The 18,119-nt window shown below is 43.4% G+C and overlaps 1 protein-coding gene across 1 annotated transcript in view; it reads right to left on the bottom strand.

Annotated features, from left to right (window-relative positions):
- The window catches only part of LOC121584395 (glutamate receptor ionotropic, delta-2), a 638,531-nt gene that overhangs the window by 189,652 nt on the left and 430,760 nt on the right, over window positions 1–18,119 (bottom strand). Inside the window, exon 5 of the mRNA XM_045225956.1 lies at window positions 15,894–15,947. Coding sequence (XP_045081891.1) covers window positions 15,894–15,947 — 54 coding nt within the window. The remainder of the gene's footprint in view (window positions 1–15,893; window positions 15,948–18,119) is intronic.

The following is an 18,119-nucleotide window of genomic DNA, read 5'->3' as shown; positions in this document are numbered from 1 at the left end:
ACTTGCTGCCAAAAAAGCATTGCCGTTCCCCAAGCGTGGCGTGGCAAGGAAAGAAACATTGGCAGGGAGGCATTCGTTTTTACAAGTTTTTTTATTATTTTTATTAACAAGAGTACACGCTCCTCCGAAGTGCTGGAACGTACCAATTGACAAACGACAACTACTTTGACTTTCAGTGGACACATATTAAAAGCTCTTGGCATGTTGTCAGTGTAAATTATTGGGACGTGACTGTGGTCCCTCTGGGGGCCTCGGCGGTTAAGACTTAATTAGAGTTAGGGATTTGCCCTGGCTTGTTTTCCGTCCAACTTCCTGTCTAGATTACATGACATATCAGCCATGCCTAGGAGTCCGCATGGCAAGGAGAATGTAATCTAACTTGACGTCTAATACTGTTGGACAAATGCTAAGGCCGATTGACATTTAAAATAGGAGAGCGGGTTCTTCTCTGAATAGGCCAAAGCAATTACAGATGACGGATCTTAACTTGCTCACTCTTTTGTCGTGGAGAATTTTTGCTGTTGCAAATTAGCCTTGTGAGTGGCTGAAAATGAGCAGTTCTCTTTCTCGAGTTATTGGCATCAGGGCTTGCTATCAAAATGGTGTTCTCTCTCGTTTCGCTCAAACGCTAGGCCAAGGTCCTATTACTGCAACATTAAAATATACACAAATGTATCTGAAATGCAGCCATACACATCAACAACCATCGTTTTATATAGCTTAATAACACAAGATAGATATTGGTCTCCACTAGGCTATGGCATACAAGTGTCTAGTGCATCCTAAGGTTACGAATGAACCGTCAAAATCGAGGTCAATCGTGGGGTGGTCTAGCGGTTAGGGCTGCTGCTTTCAGGGTGCATATATAGGCCGCATGGGTTCGATTCCGGCCTACGTCCTTCTGGCACGAATAACTCAATCCCCCGATTGACTTGATGTAGTTACACATTTCAGTCCAGGGTTCACGTTGGTTGCAAGCATCTTTTAGGGAGCGGTAATGAGGTGACCAATGATGGGTGCAATTGAGATCAGCTGTGCAGGTGAATTTGATGGTTTAACGAGCAGCTGGCGATAATAAGGAATGCCGGGGAGGCTATCCCATCACCTGGCGGCGCAGCGAAAATGTAAAAAAAATCTGAATTAATGGCAGACAGAAGTACCCCACTTGGGATAACATTTTCCAGAAGAAGAAGGAATAACTTTGTGAAATGTAAGTTTAACGTTTATTTATTCACCAAATGATGTTAAAGTTTTGAATTCAGATGTTGAGTATCTGGTGTTTAGCAGACCGTTGCCAAGCTAGCCACTCGTCGGACGTGATAGCTAGCTAGCAGGCGATCTCATCCTGCTTAACAGCTGTTTAGAGATGAACAACTAAACTAACTCATCTTATATTCAGCAATGTGCCAATTGTTAACACCCGGGCAGTTTTAAAATCAAGTAGCAAATAGTTTTTTCCCATTTGTTTTCAGTGACTAAAGTGGGCACCTGATCACGTTCCATTGCAATGGCTTGGCAGGAGAAAACGGTCCTGCCCGACTCGTTTGGAGGTAAGACGTTTCAGCAACATCTGATGAAAAACGTAGGAAATGCAGCCAACTGTGTTTTGTTCAATCTAGGCTTGCTAGCCAGCCAAGTTATTTGCGCATTCTGTTGATGAGTTTGTTTTGCTAGCTAGCTGCATACAGTGTCTGTTTACCTAGCTAACGTTTTGTGTTGCACCATTGGGGTTGGTGTTACTAGTTAAAATTAGAGGCTAAGATTATTCTACTCTTACTGTAAAGAACTTGACCAAGCCTAAAAATATACAAAACGATTGCACATTAATATAGGTAGTTGTGGCTCTAGCACTGAAATTTGAGCAATGAGGTTAATTTCTCTCCACTTGTCTCTGTTTGTTCGAGGTTGAAGGACATCCCACCCCGACACCCTGCATATGTAAAATAAACTTATCCCAGGATAAGGATATTATTAAGGAGTCTGCAACATCACAATGTTAGATAGAAATAGATTCACCCATGTTATTGTTTATCATTCAGATTTGACAGGACATTGTAACTTATGAAGCTCATTCTAAAATACAGATGCGATTTCTGTCCCAGGGGAATGCACTGTGTGCAAGTCTTCAATTTAGACCACAATTAGTTGAATCAGGTGTTAGTGAAGGGCTGGAACAAAAAACCTGTAAACTCCTGTCCTGTGTATAAAATAAACCTGTGGCTGTCATGACTAAATTTGCCCTCGTGTACTGAACAAGCTTATGAATGTTGGAGGTTAATCTCCTTGAGATGTCCCTCACTTGGGAATGACTTATTTTGTACAATGGACTGTGCTTTAAGGACTCATGCACAGATACAGGAAAACCAATAAAAATGGATAACATTTATTCAAGTGTTGATGTCTCCACATGTTTCTGGTTTTGAGGCTTTGGGAATCTATCTGCTGACTGCAGGTCATCTGTCTAATCACCTGGAAGAAGAGAGAAAGGCATCATTAATAGTACAATGCTGTATTCATTTAATTTAATATATATATACATCTGTTTGATATGCATTTATTTCATTATATTGGACATATTATCCTATCACATGCCATTTAGCGTACATTAGGATGAATTCGACTAGGCCTTCTAATCTAGTTAGATTGCATCATATCACTTTTAAATATTAGTTATCAACTAATATAAAACCATGTTATCTTGAACATCGGAGTCATTTAATAATATGGATGGGTGTGATAGTTGTATGAATAATCACAATGCAAGCCTACTCATTAGGATAAAACAGCAGCTCTAATGCTACATTAGCTTCACAGTGAAACACCACTATTATGGCTATCAATCATTCTTTAAACAGTCAGCTAAATAAGCTATTTTACTATCTCAAAAAATTGTAGCCTGCATGATATCATGCATGCAAGCTTACCTGTCATGTCCACAACGATGGAGCAGCAGACCAGCAATAAGCGACAGGAGGACCCTATACCGTAAAATAATGATTCTGGTCGGTGTCAACTTCATTAACAGGTACTGAGGAGATTGATTCTGTTATTTGTTTACTTGTGTCAGATATTTCAATTTTAGGATAGTTGATCACTGAATTGCTAGCACTAGTTGCTCACGCTGCTGTGGATACAATGTGGCTAAAAACGTCTTGCGCTCGGTGGAATATGAATGTGTTATCACGTGATGCTGCCTTCGAATACTGTCCTATTGGAAAAGTGCTACCTACTAAGTACAGTGCATTCAGAAAGTATTCAGACCCCTTGACTTTTTCGACATTTTGTTACGTTACAGCCTTTTTTTCAAATGAAAAATAATAATATATATTCCTCATCAATCTACACACAATACCCCATAATGACAAAGCGAAAACAGGTTTGTATAATTTTCTGCACATTTATATATATATATATATTTTTTTTAAATACATAAGTATTCAAACCCATTGCTATGAGACTCTAAATTGAGCTCAGGTGCATCCTGTTTCCATTGATCATCCTTGAGATGTCTCTACAACTTGATTGGAGTCCACCTGTGGTAAATTCAATTGATTGGATATGATTTGGAAAGGCATACACCTGTCCTATATAAGGTCCCACAGTTGACAGTACATGTCAGAGCGTAAACCAAGCCATGAGGTCAAAGGAATTGTCCCTAGAGCTCCGAGACAGGATTGTGTCGAGGCACAGATCTGGGGAAGGGTGCCAAAATATTTCTGCAGCATTGAAGGTCCCCAAGAACACAGTGGCCTCCATCATTCTGTGTTAACAAACCTCCAAACGAGCTTCAATGCCATACAACACTCCTTCAGTAGCCTCCAACTGCTCTTAAACACTAGTAAAACTAAATGCATGCTCTTCAACCGAACGCTGCTTGCACCCGCCCACCCGACTAGAATCACTACTCTCGACGGGTCTGACCTAGAGTATGTGGACAACTACAAATATCTAGGTGTCTGGTTAGACTGAAAACTCTCCTTCCAGACTCACATTAAGAATCTCCAATCCAAAGTTAAATCTAGAATCGGTTTCCTATTTTGCAACAAAGCCTCCTTCACTCATGCTGCCAAACATGCCCTCGTAAAACTGACTATCCTACCGATCCTTGACTTCGGCGATGTCATTTACAAAATAGCCTCCAACACTCTACTCAGCAAATTGGATGTAGTCTATCACAGTGCCATCCGTTTTGTCTCCAAAGCCCCATATAATACCCCACCACTGTGACCTGTACGCTCTTGTTGGCTGGTCCTCACTACATATTCGTCGCCAAACCCACTGGCTCCAGGCCATCTATAAATCACTGCTAGGCAAATCCCCGCCTTATCTTAGCTCATTGGTCACCATAGCAACACCCACCCGTAGTCTGCGCTCCAGCAGGTATATCTCACTGGTCATCCCCAAAGCCAACACCTCCTTTGGCCGCAATTCCTTCCAGTTCTCTGCTGCCAATGACTGGAACAAATTGCAAAAATCTCTGAAGCTGGAGACACTTATCTCCCTCACTAACTTTAAGCATCAGTTGTCAGAGCACCTTACCGATCACTGCACCTGTACACAGCCCATCTGAAATTAGCCCGCCCAACTACCTCATCCCTATATTGTTATTTATTTTGCTCATTTGTACCCCAGTATCTCTATTTGCACATCATCTCTTGCACATCTATCATTCCAGTGTTAATACTAATTGTAATTATTTTGCACTATAGCCTATTTATTGCCTTACCTCCATAACTTGCTACATTTGCACACACTGTATATATATGTATTTCTGTTGTATTTTTGACTTTGTTTTGTTTTACCCCATATGTAACTCTGTGTTGTTGTTTTTATCGCACTGCTTTGCTTTATCTTGGCCAGGTCGCAGTTGTAAATGAGAACTTGTTCTCAACTGGTTTACCTGGTTAAATAAAGGTGAAATAAAATAAAAAATAAAAATGGAAGAAGTTTGGAACCACCAAGACTCTTCCTAGAGCTGGCCGCCCGGCCAAACTGAGCAATCGGGGGAGAAGGGCCTTCATCAGGGTGGTGACCAAGAACCCGATGGTCACTCTGACAGAGCTCCAGAGTTCCTATGTGGAGATGGGAGAACCTTTGAGAAGGACAACTATCTCTGCAGCACTCCACCAATCAGTCCTTTATGGTAGAGTGGCCAGACAGAAGTCACTACTCAGTAAAAGGCACATGACAGCCCGCTTGGTTTGACAAGAGGCACCTAAATGACTCTCAGACCATGAGAAACCAGAATCTCTGGTCTGATGAAACCAAGATTGAACTCTTTGGCCTGAATGCTAAGTGTCACGTTTGGAGGAAACCTGGCACCATCCCTATGGTGAAGCACGGTGGTGGCAGCATCATGCTGTGGGGATGTTTTTCAGTGGCAGGGACTGGGAGACTAGTCAGGATCGAGGGAAAGATGAACTGAGCAAAGTACAGGGAGATCCTTGATGAAAACCTGCTCCAGAGCACTCAGGACCTCAGACCTCACCTTCCAACAGGACAACGAACCTAGGCACACAGCCAAGACAACGCATGAGTGGCTTCAGGACAAGTCTCTGAATGTCCTTGATTGGCCCAGCCAGAGCCCAGACTTGAACCCGATCTAACATTTCTGGAGAAACCTAAAAATAGCTGCGCAGCGACGCTCCCCCTCCAACCTGACAGAGCTTGAGAGGATATTTTATTTTTTATTTCACCTTTAATCTCCCCAGGTGTGCCAAGCTTGTAGCGTCATACCCAAGAAGACTCAAGGCTGTAATCTCTGCCAAAGGTGCTTCAACAAAGTACTGAGTAAAGGGTCTGAATACTTACGCAAATGTAATATTTGAGTATTTTAAAAAATTTATACAAACCTGTTTTTTCTTTGTCATTATGGGGTATTGTGTGTAGTATGATGAGGGGTAAAAAAATAAAACAGGTAAGCAGTAGCCTTTGGATTGTTAAATAATAACAGCATGCTACACCAACATTAGTTTCCATTCATACAGAGAGTCAAAACGATTGCCCAGCACTTGGCGAGAACTCATGATCCACGGAGTCGAAGTGTGCTGTGCAGACCACTGCACTAGGGCAGTTCACAATGCTCTAGCAAGCCGTGAAAATACTTGATGATACTTGATGGTATGAGGTCGGTTGGTTTTCAGAGCCTTCCCCACACCATAGCCCCCTACCTAAGTTATTGCATTGTGTAGCCTATAAACACTGCTTCCAACTGCCTCCTGGTGGTGAGTATACATTTAAAATATGTATTAAAATCCTCCTAACTGTAAGGATTTCTTTCCTAATAATAATCATGTAAAATTAACAAATTTACAGAAAGACCTGTGTGAATTTCAGTGAATCTCTTATACAATGGGTTAAAATTATGTACAGCAATCCCAGGTGTAAAATAGTAAATAATGGTTACTTCTCAGAAAGTATTGAGCTTTTAAGAGAAGTAAAACAAGGCTGTCCGTTGTCTCCATATCTATTTATTATGGCCATTGAAATGATAGCTATTCAAATTAGATCCAAGTAGAACATCCAGGGGTTAGAAATTCATGGGATAAAAACAAAAACGATGTTCAATGTTCTAGCCTCACTGGACTAAAACCTAATTATGACAAGTGTACCATATTACGTATTGGATTGTTAAAAGACACAGTGTTTACACTACCTTGTAGTTTACCAATAAAATAGGCACATGGTGAAGTAGACATACTTGGTATTCATATCTAAAAATATATATAAATGAACTTACCACAATCAATTTCAATAGAAAGTTTGCAAAACTAGATAAGATTCTGCAACCATGGAGAGGTGGATACTTGTCTATTTATGGAAAAATCACATTGATTAACTCTTTGGTCCTTTCACAGTTTACTTACTTACTAATGGCGCTGCCTACTCCAAACTCGTTTTTTAAATCATATGAGCAAAATATATTAAATTTTATTTGGAATGCTAAGCCAGACAAAATTAAACATGCCTATTTGTATAATGAATATGAGTTTGGGGGGCTAAAATTATTAAATATTAAAGCTTTAAACCTCTCACTAAAAGCTTCACTCATACAGTGCCTTGCAAAAGTATTCATCCCCTTGGCATTTTTCCTATTTTGTTGCATTACAACCTGTAATTTAAATTGATTTTTATTTGGATTTCATGTAATGGACATACACAAAATAGTCCAAATTGGTGAAATGAAAAAAATATATATATATTTCATAAAATTCAAAAATATATATAACGGAAAAGTGTTGCGTGCATATTTATTCACCCCCTTTGCTATGAAGCCCCTAAATAAGATCTGGTGCAACCAATTACCTTCAGAAGTCACATAATTAGTTAAATAAAGTCCACCTGTGTGCAATCTAAGTGTCACATGATCTGTCACATGATCTCAATATATATACACCTGTTCTGAAAGGCCCCAGAGTCTGCAACACCACTAAGCAAGGGGCAACACAAAGCAAGCGGCACCATGAAGCCAAGGAGCTCTCCAAACAGGTCAGGAACAAAGTTGTGGAGAAGTACAGATCAGGGTTGGGTTATAAAAAAAATATCAGAAACTTTGAACATTCCACAGAGTACCATTAAATCCATTATTAAAAAATGGAAAGAATATGGCACCACAACAAACCTGTCAAGAGAGGGTCGCCCACCAAAACTCACAGACCAGGAAAGGAGGGCATTAATCAGAAAGGCAACAAAGAGACCAAAGATAACCCTGAAGGAGCTGCAAAGCTCCACAGCGGAGATGAACCTAAGCATACTGCTAAATCAACACTCGAGTGGTTTAAGGGGAAACATTTAAATGTCTTGGAATGGCCTAGTCAAAGCCCAGACCTCAATCCAATTGCGAATCTGTGGTATGACTGAAAGATTGCTGTACACCAGCGGAACCCATCCAACTTAAAGGAGCTGGAGCAGTTTTGCCTTGAAGAATAGGCAAAAATCCCAGTGACTAGATGTGCCAAGCTTATAGAGACATACCCCTAGAGACTTGCAGCTGTAATTTCTGCAAAAGGTGGTTCTACACAGTATTGACTTTGGGGGGTTGAATAGTTATGCACGCTCAAGTTTTCTGTTTTTCTGTCTTATTTCTTGTTTGTTTCACAATAAAAAATATTTTGCATCTTCAAAGTGGTAGGCATGTTGTGTAAATCAAATGATACAAACCCCCCAAAAATCCATTTTAATTCCAGGTTGTAAGGCAACAAAATAGGAAAAATGCCAAGAGGGGTGAATACATTCGCAAGCCACTGTACATAAGTTATACTTAAACCCAAAATTGTTCTCCAGTAGATTATTAAGAAAGGCTCATCCTTTGTTCAAAAATTGCCTTTTTGCCTTGATACAGATGACAACTTCTCATTTCCAACAAATTGAACATGAAATGTTGTTTAAAGTATCGCTATTTCTTAAACAAGCCATTTAAAGCTGGTTACAATTTCAGATTATATATTTTTTACCCCTTTTTCGTGATATCCAATTGATAGTTACAGTCTTGTACCATCGCTGCAACTCCCGTACGGACTTGGGAGAAGCGAAGGTCGAGAGCCATGCGTCCTCCAAAACACGACCCTGCCAAGCCACGCTGCTTCTTGACACACTGCTCGCTTAACCCGGAAGCTAGCCGCACCAATGTGTCGGAGGAAACACCATCCAACTGGCGACAATTTCAACGTGCATGCGCCCGGCCCGCCACAGAAGTCAATAGAGCGCGATGGGACAAGGACATCCCGGCCGGCCAAACCCTCCCCTAATCCGGACAGCGCTGGGCCAATTGTGCGCAGCCTCAAGGGTTTCCTGTCCCGGCCGGCTCGAACCCGGATCTGTACTCGGCTCTAGCACTGCAGTGCCTTAGATCGTTGGACCACTCAGGAGGCCCACTATTTCAGTTTTATCCCCCAGAAAATATAGAATAAATATTACAACAAATATTATGGATGAACTCAAATATACTGATTAATAAAAAAAACATTATTTATGGAAATAATGTTAAAAAATTGTATTATATTTATTAATGATATTATGAATAGAAACGTTATGAGTTATGTTACATATGCAGCTATCGAAAATATATGGGAATATCTGCTCAATCCAAACTTATAACCAACTGATTGCAGCATTACCACAAAAAAATGAAGGCGGCAAGTGGAAGAAGGAGAAGGTAGGGAACTTGTTTCTCTGCCATATATTAAAGATACAAACTGACTGAAAATAATTGGCATAAATAGAAAAATATACCAGTTTTAATTTGAGGACAAAAATGTTGCCAGCTGCACTATACAGGTTGCAAAATAAATGGGAAGAGATTTTCGATGTACCGATTCCATGGCACATGGTTTATGAACAACACTTGATTCAACACTTCAAGTTTTTTTATTTAAAAATTATTATACAAAATTCTTGCCACCAACAGAATGCTATATACAGTGAGGGAAAAAAGTATTTGATCCCCTGCTGATTTTATACGTTTGCCCACTGACAAAGATCAGTATATAATTTTAATGGTAGGTTTATTTGAACAGTGAGAGACAGAATAACAACAAAAAAATCCAGTAAAACACATGTCAAAAATGGTATAAATTGATTTGCATTTGAATGAGGGAAATAAATATTTGACCCCCTCTCAATCAGAAAGATTTCTGGCTCCCAGGTGTCTTTTATACAGGTAATGAGCTGAGATTAGGAGCACACTCTTAAAGGGAGTGCTCCTAATCTCAGTTTGTTACCTTTATACAAGACACCTGTCCACAGAAGCAATCAATCAATCAGATTCCAAACTCTCCACCATGACCAAGACCAAAGAGCTCTCCAAGGATGTCAGGGACAAGATTGTAGACCTACACAAAGCTTGAATGAGCTACAAGACCATCGCCAAGCAGCTTGGTGAGAAAGTGACAACAGTTGGTGCGATTAATCGCAAATGGAAGAAACACAAAATAACTGTCAATCTCCCTCGGCCTGGGGCTCCATGCAAGATCTCACCTCGTGGAGTTGAAATGATCATGAGAATGGTGAGGAATCAGCCCAGAATTACACGGGAGGATCTTGTCAATGATATCAAGGCAGCTGGGACCATAGTCACCAAGAAAACAATTGGTAACACTGAAAACAATTGGTAACGCTGAAATCCTGCAGCGCCCGCAAGGTCCCCCTGCTCAATAAAGCACATATACAGGCCTGTCTGAAGTTTTCCAATGAACATCTGAATGATTCATTCCAAAATCGAGCTCTTTGGCATCAACTCAACTCGCTGTGTTTGGAGGAGGAGGAATGCTGCCTATGACCCCAAGAACACCATCCCCACCGTCAAACATGGAGGTGGAAACATTATGCTTTGGGGGTGTTTTTCTGCTAAGGGGACAGGACAACTTCACCTCATCAAAGGGACGATGGACGGGGCCATGTACCGTCAAATCTTGAGTGAGAACCTCCTTCCCTCAGCCAGGGCATTGAAAATGGGTCGTGGATGGGTATTCCAGCATGACAATGACCCAAAACACATGGCCAAGGCAACAAAGGAGTGGCTCAAGAAGGAGCACATTAAGGTCCTGGAGTGGCCTAGCCAGTCTCCAGACCTTAATCCCATAGAAAATCTGTGGAGGGAGCTGAAGGTTCGAGTTGCCAAACGTCAGGCTCGAAACCTTAATGACTTGGAGAAGATCTGTAAAGAGGAGTGGGACAAAATCCCTCCTGAGATGTGTGCAAACCTGGTGGCCAACTACAAGAAACGTCTGACCTCTGTGATTGCCAACAAGGGTTTTGCCACCAAGTACTAAGTCATGTTTTGCAGAGGGGTCAAATACTTATTTCCCTCATTAAAATGCAAATCAATTTATAACATTTTTGACATGCATTTTTCTGGATTTTGTTGTTGTTATTCTGTCTCTCACTGTTCAAATAAACCTAATATTAAAATTATAGACTGATCATGTCTTTATCAGTGGGCAAACGTACAAAATCAGCAGGGGATCAAATACTTTTTTCCCTCACTGTATTTGGGGCATTCAACAATCTCAGCTCTGTAGATTTTGCTGTGAAGAGACAGAATCACTATATAATTTATTCTGGTATTGCTCCTATGTACCTTGTTTCTGGTCACAGGTTCAGGAATGGTTAAAAAATCACAACATTCACTTAAAATTAACCTTACAAATAGCAGTGTTGGGCGATTTTGGAAAGCCATAGTCAGTCAATAAATAATATAATAATACTCGTAGGAAAGGTTTTCATCTTTGGCTCACAATCTGTGGATACTATATGATTAGAAAGGTTCAAAATGTATGTAAAACATCACAGCACAATTGAAAAATATATGGCACATGGAAACCAAACGAGGGTGGTCTATGGTGATAGGTGGGAAGGGCTGAGACTGGCTGAGGGGTGGGATTAAGGAGTTTTTGTTCAGAAATATGTGATTGCTGTATATAAAAGTACCATGTATGTAAAATGTATATGTAAAATGTATGTACAGTACCAGTCAAAAGTTTGGACACACCTACTCATTCAAGGGTTTTTCTTTATTTTTACTATTTTCTACATTGTAGAATAATAGTGAAGACATCAAAACTATGAAATAACACATATGGCATCATGTAATACCCCCCCACAAAAAAAGATATATATATATATTTGAGATACTTCAAAGTAGCCACCCTTTGCCTTGATGACAGCTTTGCACACTCTTGGCATTCTCTCAACCATTAGTTTTTTTGTCCTCCGAAGTGGACGAGTTACAAAAAAATTCAATAATAATAATAATAATAATCCTCCTGCTGCAGGATTATTTTCCTCCTACGACGAAATTGGTCATATTAAGATCCGACATCTGTAGTGTGTTCGAGGTTTAAAAATGCTTCTAAAGTTAGTAACTTCCACATTAGGATTTCAGACTTGACCTCTAAAAGTCTAGGCCATTTGGTGGCTAATATATGGAATAGTTTTAAGATGGTCATACCATGTATCATTTAGCTAATTGCTTTTACATTTTAGAACACAAATTATGCAAAAATTGCAAAAATATATAAAATATTGAATTACTACTATAGCCCATAGAAACACATTGAATAATTTGTATTCATAAATGGCAAAAAAAGACAGTCAAAAAATGTATCATAAGGAATAAGGTTTTGAAGTGGACACATATTTAACCCCTTATTTTTGTTGCCACAAAACTACATCCATACTTCCATTCGTTTGTACCTTCAGACGATTGAGAAGCAGCTCAAAAAAAACTATCTCTAGCTTAAACTTTCTTATGTTACTTAGATTGACACACCCATGCAAGGATTACATTCCAGACTTGATTTGCCCTAATGAAAAATGTATCAACCCGTACAAGAAATTTCCATTAATTCTAATCCACATAATATTTCACATTTCTTGTTGCTGCAGGATTATTTTCCTTCTGTAGCAAACAGGAGGTCCAAGACAACATTGTCACCTAATTGTCACGTTCGTTGAATGACGGGTCAGACCAAGGCGCAGCGTGATATGCGTACATGTTTATTGAACTTAATAAACACACGACAAAACAACAAAGGAAACTAAACGTGAAGTCCAAGGTAGCACACACAACATACCTTAACCGGAACACGATCCCACAACTAGACAGTGCCAATAGGCTGCCTAAGTATGGTGCCCAATCAGAGACAACGAGCGACAGCTGCCTCTGATTCGGAACCACACCGGCCAACATAGATCCACACTTACTATAATATACAACATAGAACATACACAACAAAGAATATACACACCCTGACTCAACATATAAGAGTCCCCTGAGTCAGGGCGTGACAGTACCCCCACCCCAAAGGTGCGGACTCCGACCGCACAACATAAACATAACAGGGTAGGGGCCGGGTGGGCATTCCGCCTCGGAGGCGGATCCGGCTCGGGGCGTGACGACCTCTCACTCTCCGCCTCCCTGTTGAGCCCCTGGTCTGGTCTGGACCTCGGCGCGCTACTTCCCCTCTCCTTCCTCCCACGATACGCCAGGCCCTGTCTGGACCCTGGTGTGGGAGACCCCGAACCTGGAGAGGGGCTGATGTCATGGTCTGGACTAGAGCCGCTGACCGGAGCTGGACTGGGCACCGGTGGAGCGGACTGCTCTGGCTCCGGAGTGGAGCCGCTGACCGGAGCTGGATCAGGCACCGGTGGAGCGGACTGCTCTGGCTCTGGAGTGGAGCCGCTGACCGGAGCTGGACTGGACCCCGGTGGAGCGGACTGCTCTGGCTCCGGAGTGGCGCAGCTGACCGGAGCTGGATCAGGCACCGGTGGAGCGGACTGCTCTGGCTCCGGAGTGGAGCAGCTGATCGGTGCCGAACCAGGCACCGGTGGAACGGGCACGGGCTGTGCCGGACTGGACAAACGCACCACTGGTCTGGTGCGAGGAGCAGGCACTGGCCGGACCTGACTAGGAACACGCACCACTGGCTTGGTGCGAGGGGCAGGAACGGGCCGGGCCGGACTGGCGACGCGTACCACTGGCTTGGTGCGAGGAGCAGGAACAGGCCGGGCTGGGCTGGCGACGCGCACCACTGGCTTGGTGCGAAGAGCAGGAACAGGCCGGGCCGGGCTGGCGACGCGCACCACTGGGCTGGTGCGAGGAGCAGGAACAGGCCGGGCCGGGCTGGCGACGCGCACCACTGGCTTGGTGCGAGGAGCAGGAACAGGTCGGGCCGGGCTGGCGACGCGCACCACTGGCTTGGTGCGAGGAGCAGGAACAGGCCGGGCCGGCGACGCGCACCACTGGCTTGGTGCGAGGAGCAGGAACAGGCCGTGCCGGACTGTGGAGGCGGACTGGAGGTCTGGAGCGGAGAGCTGGCACAACCCGTCCTAGCTGGATGCCTACTTCCGCACAGTATGTGTTAGGCATCAGCACAGGACGCACTGGGCTGTGCACGCGCACTGGCGATATAGTTTGTGGAACCGGCGCAGGATATGCAGGACCGAGGAGGGGTACTGGAGACCAGGAGCGTTGAGCCGGCACACCCCGTCCTGGCTGGATGCCCATCTTCGCACGTGCGTGGCACGTGCGTGGTGCAATCACAGGACGTACAGGACTGTGCCGGCGCACTGGCGACACAGTACGCAGCTCCGCATAACACGGAGCCTGCCCAGTCATACGCTTCCTCGTGTGAGTACGGGGAGTTGGCTCTGCTCTGACACTAGGCTTCGCCAACCACCCCGTGTGCCCCCCCCCCCAATTTGTTTTTATTGGGGCTGCTTCTCGGGCTTCCTCCTCGACCGGCCTCCTCCGTGTTGCCGTTGCACCTCTCCTGCCTGGGCATCTACCTTAGCCCATGGTCCTCTCCCCGCAAATATCTCTTCCCATGACCACAAATTGCCCACCTGTGACATGGCTATTCGCTCCGCCTGGGCACGCTGCTTGGTCCTCGTTTGGTGGGATCTTCTGTCACGTTCGTTGAATGACGGGTCAGACCAAGGCGCAGCGTGATATGCGTACATGTTTATTGAACTTAATAAACACACGACAAAACAACAAAGGAAACGAAACGTGAAGTCCAAGGTAGCACACACAACATACCTTAACCGGAACAAGATCCCACAACTAGACAGTGCCAATAGGCTGCCTAAGTATGGTCCCCAATCAGAGATAACGGGCGACAGCTGCCTCTGATTGGGAACCACACCGGCCAACATAGATCCACACATACTAGAATATACAACATAGAACATACACAACAAAGAATATACACACCCTGACTCAACATATAAGAGTCCCCTGAGTCAGGGCGTGACAATAATATATGTATTACTAAGTTGAAGCTATTTTCTATGCTCTTCAGTCTGAGTTAAAGTATTGCTATCAGTCTGTTGTAGTTCTGGTATTACTGGCATATTCTTTAGCTTTGAATTCCTATCCAAGGTATATTTGCATTCTGAGAGTGACGATAAGCCGATTCACAAGTAAACCTACTGTATTCAGGTTGGTCTTTTAACACGAGTTAGCAAGAGCAGCCCTAGCAGGGACTGTGACTCTCTGGCTACGTCTCAATTATCTCTCCTTTCTCACAAAGTGTACACTGTTTACTTCCCATCACTGATTTGAAAGGAAATGACAGGTATAAGAAACTCCCACAAGCCAATGTCCCAACCAATCCACTGCTATTAGATTTGGTGGGAAGTAGTGAACGAGAGCATACTACAGGATATATTATTAGGACGCACCCTCTAGTTCCCTCAAACCTGTCCTGGTAACTACAGGGGACCAGCTATCCCCCAGCAGCTGCTCTTCTCAGAGGAAGAGCGTGGAAAAAAGTCCCTCGGTCGTCGACGGACCCCATTTTAATTCCTCTTGAAGTGGTATAATTTTTTTGCTCACTTGCCACTATTCATTTGGATCAGTGTGTTGGCATTTGTCCTCATTCGCCCCGCCATGTGGAACAAGCCAAGCAGGGAGGGATGGAAGGAGAGAGCGAGAGAGAGAGAGAGAGAGAGAGAGAGAGAGAGAGAGAGAGAGAGAGAGAGCAGAGCGTTCCAGCCTGTCTTCATGCCATACGTCCCCACATATAGATGGGAACGGTCAATTATGAATGCTCTGCTTTTCAATCCGAACAACGTCAGTGTGGTGAGTAAAGGAAAATTATTACAACCATCAGCTCTAATTCATATTTAAACCTGGCCGTAGCCGTCCCTTCAACATGAAACATGTTTATTTATTACAAGAGGGATTCAGTGATAGTCAGTAACTTGCAAAAATCTGTAAAGTGTGTGTCTTTGTTTGTGTTCATTTTGAGGGTATTTGTGATACACCCCCCAGTGTTCTGCAGTACCCCCTAGTGTTACCCTGGCAGACAGCTATGAGCAGACCCACCCCAAACACAACAACACTACTACCCAGCATGCAACACTGTAGCCTTAGCTGCCTCCGCACTGACCTCATTGATGATGATCCAGTGACAGTCGAACGCCACGAGATTCGTCTCCACAACCTGAAAACCACAACGATAATATATATTATTATATATTCAGGAATTCAATACATATTTTGTCAGGATTGCTCTACTAACTAAGCAACACAGGACCAGCCTGAGTAATATTATGCATTTCTAAAATATGCATCTGACGGTGCAGTTATCCACTTTAAAGTAAATGCTTTTGACTGTGTTGCGCAGTACGTGTTCACTTTCTAATGCCTCTAACTGTAAGTATACTGTAGTCATGAAAGCTGTCAAGTTGTTTAACCCACAGGGAAGGTCAGCGTTACAGTGTGATTGAAATTTAAAGGCAATGGTCCCGCGTTAGCAGACTGCATTCACGGTAAACGCTACATATGTCGGCTCAATCAGAAATTACCTTTACATTTCTATCGCGCAATTGGTAACACTTCAGCGCTACAGACTGAATAGAGACCCTCATTTTATGTATGTCATGGGACTTGTGTCATGAAACCAAAAATTATTGTGCTGCTGCGTGGACCATGCAATATGGAAATGCTCTAGTCTCTCATCAAAAATGGAGAATGCTGTGGGTGGGATAAAAATCTATGAATACTTTATACAAACGTTCATAAATATTTATACATGTCAACTCTTAACTAGCAATAATATTTTGGCATCATGGAGCAGCTAATAGAGTGAAAACTATAATTTGTGTAACTCTAGACAGCAGAAATGACGGTTGCTGTAAAGCAAAAACACGGCGATAGGAATTAGGGTGGACCGCGGTGGGAGCACACACATGCGCGCACACACATACACACACACTTTTATTGTGTGTTTACAGTTGGGCGAGTTGCGCATCCTGAGTGTTGTATGTAGAGTGATGTCAAAACCTTGTAGGAATTGGGGTTAGTGCCTTGCTCAAGGGCACAGAGACAGATTTTTCACCTTGTTGGCTCTGGGATTCGAACCAGTGACCTTTCAGTTACTGGCCCAATGCTCTAACCTCGTTTTTTTCTGCGTTTAAATACATTTCTTATTCCCCACTCTTTCCCCATTCTCTTCAATTGTAACAGTCTCTCTCTCTCCTCTCTCTCTCTCCTCTCTCTCCCGCCTCTCTCTCCTCTCTCTCTCTCTCTCTCTCTCTCTCTCTCTCTCTCTCTCTCTCTCTCTCTCTCTCTCTCTCTCTCTTCTCTGCACTCCACTCCCAAGCACATCCCTAGCTTCTCTGTACATGTCTCAGTTCCCTTCTTCCTTCCACACGTCTCCATCACTCTCCCGTCTACAAGGACAAGTCTTCCTCTTCCCCGGCAGCACCCCACGTTTCTCCTGCTCACAGTATTTCATTTAACCTAATTGTCTAGGTGACTAAAGCGGGGGGTGTCATAAAACATTTTAGTCATAAACAAAAGCAACAGCTGGAGAGTATTGCAGTGGAGCGTTAATAGTGTTTTAATCTCCAACAAAGACTCAATAAAACTTCATAATTACACTGCAGACAAGTCCCATAAAACAACCTGTCAATTGGACTGAGACAGTGAGATAAGGCAAACAGAGAGGGAGAGGTCTCCCTCTCTCTTTCTCTGTCACCCCCTCTATGTGTCGCCCTCTCTCTTTCTCTGTCACCCCCTCTATGTGTCGCCCTCTCTCTTTCTCTGTCACCCCCCTCTGTGTCTCCCTCTCTCTTTCTCTGTCACTCCCTCTCTGTGTCGCCCTCTCTCTTTCTCTGTCACCCCCTCTCTATCCCTCTCTCTTTCTCTGTCACCCCCGCTCTGTGTCTCCCTCTCCATCCCTCTCTCTTTCTCTTACTCCCACTTGTCACTCATGGTCTCTCTCTCGCTCCCTCCCTCCCTCTCTCTCTCTCTCTCTCTCTCTCTCTCTCTCTCTCTCTCTCTCTCTCTCTCTCTCTCTCTTCCTCACTCCACTCCGTCCACTGGTCACTCAGCCAGATGGTAACCATGACAACCAAGTGGGTGATGACACTGGAAGCCTTTTTTTGACAGACATGATAGGAACTATTTACAGCCCTGGATGTGAGTTATTGACTGGCCATTCTATTTCTGAACTCTCTCTTTCACCCTCTGCCCCTCTCCCGCTCTCTCTATCTCCCTCTCTTTCGCTCTCTCTCTCTCTCTCTCTCTCGCTCTCTCTCGCTCTCTCTCGCTCTCTCTCACGCTCTCTCTCGCTCTCGCTCACTCTCTCGCGCTCTCACGCTCTCTCTCT

This window comes from Coregonus clupeaformis, chromosome 16 (genome assembly GCF_020615455.1).
Source record: "Coregonus clupeaformis isolate EN_2021a chromosome 16, ASM2061545v1, whole genome shotgun sequence".
Taxonomy (NCBI): Eukaryota; Metazoa; Chordata; class Actinopteri; order Salmoniformes; family Salmonidae; genus Coregonus; species Coregonus clupeaformis.
The sequence above is the reverse complement of the archived record's forward strand: the minus strand, read 5'-3'. Positions and strand labels throughout refer to the sequence as shown.